Below are 12,137 nucleotides of genomic sequence, written 5' to 3' on the forward strand. Positions count from 1 at the left end.
TTGTCTGGTATAGTGCCTGATGCAAAGTAAGCATTAATGAGTTTGGAGATAAATGGGGATAGGTCTCTGGCCGCGTCTTTTATCAGTTGGGCTGGGCATATGTCGCCTCGACAGTTGGTTGGTTTGAGTGAGAGTATTATTTTTTCAATCTCTAGGATGGTTACTTTGGTGAAGTTGAATTTGTGTTCTGGCTTGGCAGAGGTGGGTGGTTTACCACTTTGATTGGTTGAAGTGGGTATATTTTGTTTCTTTTTCTCAATTTTGGTTTGGAGTGTGGCAATTTTGTTGTTTAGAGCCTTTTGGATGTTAGAACACCACGTTTTATTTTTGTCGCAGTTGTCTGGAGAGGGCCTGCAGAGGTCCCTTTACCAGTTCCTGCAGGTGTATCACACTACCCCGCATGCCTCCACAGGGGTGGTGCCGGCGGAAGCACTGTTTAAGAGGTGCCCCCGAGGGTTGCTGCCCGAGGTGGGGGAGAAGGAGCCTGGGGTGATTGATGATCAACAGGTAGAGATGGACCGGCAGCTGCGAAACGAACAGGAGAATGCTAGGAGAGGGCTCCGCCCGCAGCGACTGGAGCCGGGAGACAAAGTCCTCATCAGGAACAGGCATCCCCATGGAAAGCTATCCCTCCCCTACGAACCGGAGCCACTGGATGTGGCGGCTGTCAAGGGGTCCATGGTGATAGCTTCGGACGGGAGGTTGGCTGTTACCCGGAATGTGAGCTTCTTCAAGAAGCTAGGGCACCCCAGAACTGAGCCTCCCCTGGAACCGGACCTAATGGAGGTGCCTGAGGACGGAGGAGGCCAAGCCTCCACACCCGCGTCCCCCGCCCGGGGAGTGCCATCGGATGGACTGCCCATGCTGGAGGTAAGTGGGAGGTACCCCAGAGGGCTGGGCGAGGGAATCCCGCTTACCTCAGCGACTACGTGTTGGGACACATTTCATGATTGGCCCGTGGGCCTGTAATGTTAGTTAAGGGAATCCAGGGTGGTTTTGAATAAAGGGATGTATGGGGATTGTTTCAAATGTTGTGTTCATGTGTTATTTGGTTTGTGATGTTCAGTATTATAGTATTGTTGTTTGTCCTCATGGAAAAGGAGGAGTGTGGCGTTGCCCCTTTAAGGGACGCGCACGCGGCGGATTGACGTTGCACGCCGCCGCGTGCAGTATAAATAAAGGGGGCGTTCCCGGCCGCGTTAGTGCGACCGGGAAGCCCGAGCAGGGCAGACGTCTCTGTGTGAGTCTGTGAGTGCTTGGAGGCTTACAGCATCACGAGTGGGGGTCAAGGGACACCCACAACACATCCCACTCCATCATCACCAACTCCAATATGACATGGAGTGGAAACCTGAGTAAGGCATTCACCTCCAGACTAACATTCGAAAGATGGTTGTGATATAGTGGTAAACCCTCAGCATTGCATCTGCCATTATGGGCATCTTTGCTTGTGCATGCATGCTGCTTTTGAACTCGGCCCCTGCTTTGGATAGGCTCACACTTTTGAAACCTTCCCAATTTGCGTGGCAACAGTGCTGTTTTGAGAGTCAGAGTCTCATTTCACTTTGATGCATGTGTACGAGGGGTTGGGCCTGATTTATCATTTACAATGGCGTTTTACTATGCCACAATCCCATTGAAAAAAGCGTTGCAATTAAGTCCCTATGCCTAGTGCCTCTTCGGACATGCCATGAATACCCCCCCCCCCAACCCTCTCTCCCATATGATGAGGCTTCATGCATATTACGCTCCGTTCTGCTGCCTCACATTTTTCCTTTCTTTGCACGATGGTTTCGATGACGTCATGGGTTGCAGTGTGCATGTCCATGGCGCAAGGTGCGCCTCGTCTGTGCTACATGCGGTTTGCAAATCACTATTGCACTTTGTGCCACAGGCAACATACGCGTTGTGGTTGCAAAGTCTCTTTGCGTGGCGCAATTTCTTTTTGTGAATTAGGGCCAGAATATAATATTATGATGGTTGGCTTTTAACATGGTCCATACACAGAACTTCAATTGCCCGTAGTTTATTACAGAAGGGAGTCTGCTTGAGCCAAGAAGGATAGCCTGCCATCTCATAAAGTGAAACGTGTGCACCTTGAGAAAACACGTTTTGAAATTGGGCTGCAACCATATACTGCTTTGTCAGCTTTTGGTTTCAAAATTACTACCTGATGCCTTGAAAAACGTCTGCGCGCCCCTCTCTAAAGGTAAAAACACAAGCACAAAGGCCTCCTCTCTATCACGCTTCACTGGTTGAGGGACAATAGCAGAATTATTCTCTAAGCATGACTTTGATAAATCAAAGGCCACCGGCTTGCGGTGTGTATTCCTGAAGCGCAGCGTGTTTCACTGAATGATCCATGAGGTTCCACAAACATATATCAAAAGGGAATACCGCTATAGGGATTCCAAATTCCCCAGAAAACCTGAAGTGCTGAAAAAAAACCTCTAGCGTTGCAGGACCTCTTTCGACATGGACTGTGGCACAGGTTTTCTCAAGTCAACTAACCTGGACGAGTACGCTCCTCCTTTTTTCATAGACTTTATTAGAGCTCATCAGTTAAGGAGTAAACGTGTACTCTATATCAGAAGGTGACGTTTTCACAGAGGTCCAAATCTCCCAAAACGCACTGTCCTGATCCATTTCCATGCAACATGCCACTTGATCCTGGTCCTTTTGAAAAACCTATAGCGGCCATTGGGCCTCATTACAAGTTTGCTGGTCCGGTAAGTACGGTACCAGTGAGCTTGTCGGTACTGTAGTTACCCAACTGACAAACTACGAGTTGTGCTTGCGGGTGCCTTTTCGCCCACCAGGTCGGACCTGGCGGGCGGACCGGCACTCGCGAGCAGAGCATGTCGGATGCACCGGCACCATTCTGAATGGTGCCGGGGCATCCGGATGGGATTCAAATGGGAATGGGGAGCATTTTTTACCTGCGCCCCGGAATGGGCAAATACCCCATCCGGTGGGGCCGCACTGACCCGGTAATTGCCCATTCCTGGGCACCAGTAAAATTTGCAAGATCAGCGGCAGCTTGCCGGTGTAACGAGGCCCAATATTGACTTTTAAAAAAAAAAAAAAGCCCAAGGCAAACTTAATCGGGCCATTACAATATTACTATTTTTTATTTGATCCTATATTATTTGATCCTATATTGACCTTCTATTAATCGTTGAGCTTAACTTGTACTTCTCTGACTCTTATGCTTCGGCCCCTTTCTTTTAATTGTAATCAGAAAATCTGTGACCCCCTGTGTTCACATCACTCATCGCTGAACATTGCATTCCTTATCATTTATTTGTCAAGCACTTTGACTCCGACTCCGCTCCATGTACATGATGTGCATATGTGTTCCTTTTTTGCAGATCTTTGAAGAGGAATACAACGTGTGGTACTTAGACTGGGGTGGGGCGCTGGTGGCAATGAAGCACACATCACTGCCTGTTCGACATTTGTGGTAAGAGCATTGCTTTCTCTTCTTGTAAACCTTCTCCACCCTAGGGCTGTTGTGAGCCTGCCTGATATGTGACACGACCTTGCTCGCTGCAATCGCGCTGCTGTCAGTAACATGTTGCCATATGACTGCTGCCCATCATTTACGCATTGTTCTTCGCACAAAATGCCATCTGGCAGAGGCATTTTTTGCCTCGGGCAAGTGCGGCCTCTGGGACCTGGCATTCTTCCGAAATAGGGCAGTGCTCCCCAGTGTGCCAGCCTGGAAGCATCATGTTCATTGCCCGCACTGAGGAGCTGCCACACATGGTGGGCCTCTGAATCACCAGCCTCTTCGTGGTTTGCTGTAGCTAAGATGCTAAGGCTCTGCTAATAGGCTGCTCGTCTGGACCCATTACTCTGGGATCTGATCAAATACTCTTAACATCCTTATTTCCTCTCTATCGCACTCAAGTTCGTATACAGAAAATAGCAGCTTAAGGGCTCATTCAACTGGCAACTACTTCGCCATTATTTCTGATTAATAACCCTTCTGCTACTGCCAGCCATCATGTCCTTCAGTGCTTGCAGTTATCTATTCCCAGCTCCAAACAGGGATATAGATATAGGGAGAACTGTCTGACGACATTTACTGTGTGTGAAACATGTATGATGTGTTTAACTTTAGACAAATAATTGCATGTTTGTTTCCTACATGCCTTCACGTGAGTGTGTCTTTGCCTGCTTAAATTGGTTGTTCTGTATTATGATTGTTTTAGCTTTGCACTATGCATTTGGTTGAGTTGGTTATGATACTAATTCCCTTCATCTTGATTGTTTGGTCTTGCTGTCCATGTTGATTGAGTTTGCTCATGTTTGCGTGGTGGTTATGGTGCTGGACAGACTTACCGAATAAGCAATTGGAAAGTCAGTAGGGTTGGCCTATTCTATGTGTGTGTATTGAGAAATGTACATAGTGGTGAATCGGTGTAAAGTGGAAGGATGTGTGCTTTGAGATTTATTTTGCTGTGCTTGGCATTTGAGTTTGTGAATGTTTGATCATGTTGGCAGGTAATAAGCTCACATGCTTAAGAAAAGAAAAGCACTCATATTGAGTGTCATGTATTATCCTTTCTCCAGGTGATTCAAACATATTGTAGCGGGGCGTCATTTGAGGGTTGTGACTCCTGTGTTCTCCCTTGCTACCCAGGCAATCTCCCTGATTAACCCTGTAAAAAGAAAAAAAAAGGTTTTAAACAAAGCTCCTAGAGTAGCAGGGGCCACCACAGCCACTGAGGTGTGGGAGCCCTGACACACCAGGTCTGGGGGTGCCCTGGTGCAGTCTTCACTCATAAGGTTGAAGGCTGGGCCAGGGCTTGAATCGCGAGAAAGAAGCACTCAGTAAGGGTTGGAGCTGATCGTGACATGTGACACGTATCATATCCCACGTTAATTTCCAACCCCTTCTCCTCTGGCTTCATTGTAGCTCATTGACAGGAATCAGGAAGCTGTCCCAGCTTCCAGGTTCCTGTTTGTGAGCAGCACGGAGGAGTTGAGGGTGGCCTGGACTGACGGACCGAAGCTGGAAAAACAGGTAAGAAGTTTTTTTTTTAAAAGAAATTGCTATGTGTATTTTGAATGTGTGAAGTGTGTGTCAGATGTACGTATGTGCTATGGGTCATTGACTTGTGGGTGAATGAGTATGAATGTGATACTGTGTGTTTGAATGTTCTGGGTGTGTGGGCGGATGCCTTTGTAGAGAATGCAGTGAGAGTGGATGTAAGGTGTATGAGTGAGTGACTGGCAGATGAATGTGTATGAATGGGAGAATCTGTTTCAATGTTCTGGATGGGTACGTGTCTGTGTGGAGAATGCAGTGTGAATGGATGCGAGAGAAGGTATATGGGTCAGTGAGTAGTGGGTGAATGAGTAGGAATGTAATAGTGTGTGTTTGAATGTTCTGGGTGGGTGGGTGCATTCCTGTGTTGAGAATTCAGGGCAAGTTGACATGAGAGGTTTATGGGCGAGTCACTGGTGTATGAGTGAGTAGAAATGTGAGTGTGTGTGTGTGTGTGTGTAAATGGTCTGGGTGGGTTGGTGCCAGTGTAAGTGTATGTGAGAGAAGGTATATGGGTAAGTAACTGTACATGAATGTGTATTGATGTCTGTGTGGTGAATGCAGTGTGAATGAATGTGCAAGGAGATGTATGGTGGGTGAAATAAGATGCATGTGTGTGTGTGTGTGTGTGTGTGTGTGTGTGTGTGTGTATGTGTGTGTGGGTGTGCGCATGCCCCGGGAGACTGGGGATCACTAGAGCATTTTTGACACATCCTTTATTGCATGTTTTACTGGTATTTTCAGGCAAAGCCAAGTTCATGTGTGTCATTACCTGGCTAGTCTGTCTTTTCTTTACAGTCAGTAGAGCTATTGGTTACTGTGGCATGCCATGTATTACTCAGCATCTGTATTAAAGCACGCATGATAAGTAGTACTACCTCACTAGACTGACGTTTTGGTGTATCGGTTTGTATATTTCTTACTGTAGCATAAACTTTTATAACCAAGAGGCTGTGATGAAGCAAGGATGATACATGATCTTATGGGCCTAGAGTGGCTTACATTGGAACCAGCTTGGACATGTTTTCCTATTGTGGCATGTCACTTTTAATGGCCAAACCAACAGAAGTGTTTTCTTACATAGGAGTACTGGCATATATTGGCAGAGCCACCTTTGTGACTAGTGCCAGTAATGATACTATAAAAACCATCTCAAAGTTGACATGAGTATGTTCTTTTATGGGAATAATAGCATATGTTGGTGGAGCCTGCATGGAAATGTATGGGCACAGCCAACATGAACATGTTTTTTTAATACTGGCATAGGGATTAAAGGGATGACATGACAATGCATTGGGAAATGCACATGTGCACTTGTGGTGACTTGCAGCTATTGTTCTTTTTTTCCACATGAGTTACCCTAAATCCTATAAAACCGACGGCAAACTATCTGGCCTTCTACCCACACAGAAAGTATGCTGTGTAATGCACCATTTGAAACCATTATTCAAAAATGTTCTCATGGGAGGGAGAAGAATCCCCATGATCCCCAGAAACATTTAAGTTAGTTCGAGCCCCCTCCCTATGCTTGTTCACAATCGCATATTTGTGGCAAATATTTACACCATCCAACAAAACAACTCACCAGCCACCACTGGTGGCTGGTAAATTTTGGGACCCTGCATTGCTCCCTTCTTTCTGGCACTGCTCCCTTCTTCTACAATAGGTGAAACATTTAAGCTTTGATTAAAAACATATTGACTTTTTTCACTTGAAGTAGTGCATGCCCCTGCAGCTGCATAATCTTCACGGACATTGCGCACACATGGTGGTCTGGGCTGGCCTCGAGCGTGGCGTCCCCTGTGCTTTGTTAAGGAGATTTGGGGGCACTCAGCATGGCTGTCTTGACCACTGTGAGGGGGTACACGTTGTGCAACAAGCAGGCTCCCACCAGAACCATGAGGGCCGTAAAGCCACTGCAAAAGGGCTCCTGGAGCCAGTCCTGGCGCCTTTTTTCACCAGGCTCATATGTAGGAAGGAAGGGCTGTTCAAACTAGGTCCTATTTATGTACATGGGCCTTTAAATCCTACATGGAAGCACCCACACAGTCTAGTTCTAAGAACCAAGACATGCGGTCTAGTGTTTTGGGTGTGGCAGGCCTGGAGCTACTTTCCCTGGTACTACTTTACCTGGGCTATATAAACCACAGCCTGACTGCAGAACACGCTTTGAGTTATTCTGCAACCTGCAGCGTGACACTCACCGTGTCCAGCTCCTGGTCTTCAGCATCTTCGTGTAATGCTGCAAGAACAAGAACAAGCTTATTCTGTTTTACCTGAGAAAACACCATCCATCACTCAGCATCTCAACTGGGCTGCAATCCATGGAAACCGAGAGAAGAAGAAACATCACTTACCGGTGAGTACTAGCTTAAGGACTTCCGGCGAACCGCTACCGCAGCTGCTGTTCGAACATTGCAACATGCAATAACGAGAAAGGGTAAAACAATATTAGAACGCGCGCTTCCAAAACATCAAATTCCATCAGTCTTACCTGAATTCCATCGTGCTATGCCACGCTTCCATCTGGAGGACCACAGCAACAACTGTTGCTGTCTTGACCACTGTGAGGGGGCACACGTTGTGCAACAAGCAGGCTCCCACCAGAACCATGAGGGCCGTAAAGCCACTGCAAAAGGGCTCCCGGAGCCAGTCCTGGCGCCTTTTTTCACCAGGCTCATATGTAGGAAGGAAGGGCTGTTCAAACTAGGTCCTTTTTATGTACATGGGCCTTTAAATCCTACATGGAAGCACCCACACAGTCTAGTTCTAAGAACCAAGACATGCGGTCTAGTGTTTTGGGTATGGCAGGCCTGGAGCTACTTTCCCTGGTACTACTTTACCTGGGCTATATAAACCACAGCCTGACTGCAGAACACGCTTTGAGTTATTCTGCAACCTGCAGCGTGACACTCACCGTGTCCAGCTCCTGGTCTTCAGCATCTTCGTGTAATGCTGCAAGAACAAGAACAAGCTTATTCTGTTTTACCTGAGAAAACACCATCCATCACTCAGCATCTCAACTGGGCTGCAATCCATGGAAACCGAGAGAAGAAGAAACATCACTTACCGGTGAGTACTAGCTTAAGGACTTCCGGCGAACCGCTACCGCAGCTGCTGTTCGAACATTGCAACATGCAATAACGAGAAAGGGTAAAACAATATTAGAACGCGCGCTTCCAAAACATCAAATTCCATCAGTCTTACCTGAATTCCATCGTGTTATGCCACGCTTCCATCTGGAGGACCACAGCAACAACTGCAAAGGAAAAGAGACATATTCAGGTTCCCTTTCAATATTAAACAACCGCACAGCGCTGTACTTACCTTAACGGATTCCTGGGGCCTGTTTTTCATCGCGCTCTCATCCACTCACAGCACCACAGCGGCCTGCGAGGAGAAGAAGAAGAAAACACAGGTTAGCTTTAAAAGACAAAAAAGGCACTGCACTTATCACTTTCTCTTACCTAGAAAACATGCCTCTCCATGCGGCACGCCAGCATCAAGACCTTTGCACCTGAAGGCGATAAAGACATTAACTAATTCCCACCATAAACAGAACAAAGACTTACAAATAACAAACCTACCTGCCTACCAGCAGATTTGGGGTCACAGCAGGCCTAGGCACAAGGAAGGTTAACTGCACCAGTGAAGCAACTCGAGCAGCTCGCTAACAAATGTCAAGCGCCCCTGCACAAGAAAGGCAGGACGGATAGCTCACCCTACAAATAACTAAGGTGAGAAAAGAACCCAGTCGGAAGGGAATCGGTAAGAGGGAGGTGGGAGATTCACCCATTAGAGACAGTTATTACAAATCCTCCCTTCTGTAATTGCAGATTCATTATTCAGCACTGGGCAACTACGCATCCAGGGCTCCAGATCTCAGCACCTTCCTGACGCCCCTGGGGATATCAGGTGAGTGTAACAATGGCTCACATGTGATGGGGCTATGCTCACCTTGAATGCATTCAAATGTGATGTGAATGCTTGAGATGGAGCAGTAAATTCAACCAGGGCTCTGCTTTGGTGCAACACTTCTTAAGAAAATGAACGTTGGACACAGAGTCTCAGAAGTAAGAGAGCCAAGGAGTGACCAACCCCTTCCCACTCAACTCCTTCTTTGAAAGGGCTTTGTGTAAGCCTAATTCATGGGCCGGTCCTGGGGGGGACCATTGACTAACAGATCTCACACATAGAGCTCGGAAAATCATTGATGCATTGAGCTCCACTCTTGATGGAAGTGCAGCCCCCCAATCCCCACTACTTATTCTGTTAAAAAAAGATTGAAGAAGAGTGAAGTATCAAATCCTAAGACATTAAGGTGTTATTCTTGGCTCTTGGTTGTGGGGGACAACATGTGGTTGCTTGTCACATAACTAAAATATAAATAAACACAGGGACAGATTGCCCCAGCTTACACCCGCCCAATAGGCTTCTTCTATCATAGTGGTAGCTGACTCATAGATACATTTATTTCCAGGACATTTTGTTGATACTAAATCCTGGTCAATGATTTATTTGTCAGGCCTTGTTCGTGCAGCGTTTTGCTTCTGGGTAAACCAACAGCACATGCCTTGCAAGGTCAGTGCATTTTTGGCTTGTTTAACATATTAATGCCACAGATAACGAGTGATTCTGTGTCTATTGATCTATAGATGTTTCATACACTAGCTGTAGAAAAAGGACCTAAGCTGATTAGCCATGAGTGCGGGCCGCACACCTGTAATTACCACAAATGGTTAAATGTTTTATATTATACTTTGTCAAAAAATATCTAATGAAGAGTCGAACACAGTTGAAAATGATTTTGAAATTATTCTCTTTAATCCAATGCTATGTGAATTAATAAAAGCTTGTCATTGGTTAAGAATCACCAATTTGTAATTTGCTGTTTTGTAGGCAAACGATAACCCTGTGGCTAATGCATTTCGGAAAACCTAGTTTCCTTCTTCAGAGCCGGGTAAATCTATTCAGGATTACTTAAATTGTTCTACCATCATCAAAAGAATCAAAAATTATGCATTCATATCCCAATAGACTTATTGCAAGAGCATAGAAAAATACAGGGTACCCATAGGGGACAAAAACGATAGACAAATAACACGTAATGTTAATATAGGGTTTGCATTATTCATTAAGACAGTTAAAAACTTCACCGGATGATGAATGCCATCTTAGTGTGGGTTTACTGAGGTATTTTTTCATATATTTATGTACCCGTGGTCATGGTTTGGGTCAAGGAGTTTTCTCAGTTGTGAGTGCCATTTCGTTTGAAAGCTGGCCACACCCCCAATGCACGCTCCTTTACAATGTTGTAAAAATAAATAGATGCACACAGTGTCAGCAAATTAATTGATAGAAATAGGAGATGTTTTAGGACATGCTCCACAAACCTGAAATCATCTAAATTGGCCGCTGCGCTTCAAGAAATATTTTCCTTTTTTTGACATAGTAGCATTAGATGAAAGTGAGGTCACATAAAAGGTCACACTGTGTGTCAGCCCCAGATTACAACTGCCGTGTACACTGACACATTTGAAAACACACACAGTCTAGCCTAAATGCATGCAAACTCATATTAGATGCCCAGCACACATTCACACACACACGTAATGAAAGATTGAGAGCCAAGCACAGACATGAAGACATTCACAAATAATCTGTCAACAGATCGAGGAGAAGGAGGAGGGCTGGTTTGCCAGCGTCTCTAATGTCATCCATTTGATTCTTGAGGTCTAACAAGGCTGTTTCGGTCCCATGGCCTAGGCAGAAGCCTGACTGGCAGAGAGCGAGCAGGTTGTTATCTTCTATGAACTTTTGTACATGGATATATTCTGTTTTGTCCAGGATCTTCTGTAGAAGTGGAACTGTGGTGATGGGTACACTGTACTCCTATCTCATTGCACATACTCCCATACAATTGCTAGTTACTTTCACAACATGGCAAATAGTGTGATAAAATAGCTGATACCAGAGCAGTGGGTTAGCTACTGCCATGATATGCCTGGGTACCATACCATATGCCATGTGTGCCTGTCAAATGGCCAGCTTTCTATAAATTGAATCTGCTAATCAGACCCTGATTTTATAAGCCTCTAAGCCAAACACATTGTGCATAAAATGCCCTTACTACACTGATCCCCTTACAACTGCATTCCCAGCTCTTGAGTTGCATGGAGCAGGTTCACAGGTCACACGTGCATGCCTAGCAACTGTGATGTCTGACACTACCTGCTCCAAAATGCAATAAGTGATACCATGCATGTTAAACTGTTGCAATAAACTATTCGGGGTTATGGTATTTTGACTCGTGAGAATACTCAATTATTAAAGCCACGCTGATTTGATATTATTGAAATGTCAACTCTGTGAGCCCAGACCAGCTATGTGAGGGCAATGTGTTTTCATGATAGCCTGGCTGTTTGCACTTCTTCCAGGGAACAACAGGATGCTATAACTTTTTGAATCCATGGGACAAAGGGTGTTACTTCCAGTTAGGGAACAGGTGCTCTTACCAGGAGATCTTGACAGCCTGCTTCAAATAGGCACGCACATAACAAAATCAAGCCTCACATCAAGGTGCTGCACATCAAAGTGTATTTGAAGTGCAGGCTTAGGAAGGGGCACGGTTAGGGTAGTCAGAGAGCTGGCGAAAATGATATTCAGTTACACAGATCCAGTTCAAATGTCACATGTGCCCGTTTGACAGCTGCAAGAGCAAAAGGCTCCTCCATACAGAGGCTGCATTAAATTCAGCAACTCCGATTCAAAATACTTTAATAATTATGATATAACATTACCTGGTAGCAGGGTAATGTTGAAATATAAGCCACAACTAGATTTTATGGTATGGTGGCTGATAGTTCACATTAATATCAAAGCTACACAAGATTTGATTCATGTAATTGTTACACATAATTATGAATGCCACACAAAATTGGATTCATGCCATTTTCAGTAGTGTGAACTCAGACAAGCTATGAGAGGCAATGGGCATGATTTAGAGAAGTGTGTTATAATGGTGCAATCCCATAGGAAAATGTTCTGTGAATGAAGCCCAATGTGGAAGCCTGGCTGTCTG

General features: G+C 45.4%; 1 protein-coding gene across 1 annotated transcript in view; it reads left to right on the forward strand.

The window, feature by feature from the left end:
• SORCS3 (sortilin related VPS10 domain containing receptor 3) overlaps nt 1-12,137 on the forward strand; it is a 3,021,596-nt gene that overhangs the window by 2,396,694 nt on the left and 612,765 nt on the right. Inside the window, exon 13 of the mRNA XM_069611752.1 lies at nt 3,372-3,463. Coding sequence (XP_069467853.1) covers nt 3,372-3,463 — 92 coding nt within the window. The remainder of the gene's footprint in view (nt 1-3,371; nt 3,464-12,137) is intronic.

The sequence above is a fragment of the Ambystoma mexicanum genome, chromosome 8 (assembly GCF_040938575.1).
Source record: "Ambystoma mexicanum isolate Mex_15411 chromosome 8, UKY_AmexF1_1, whole genome shotgun sequence".
NCBI lineage: Eukaryota > Metazoa > Chordata > Amphibia > Caudata > Ambystomatidae > Ambystoma > Ambystoma mexicanum.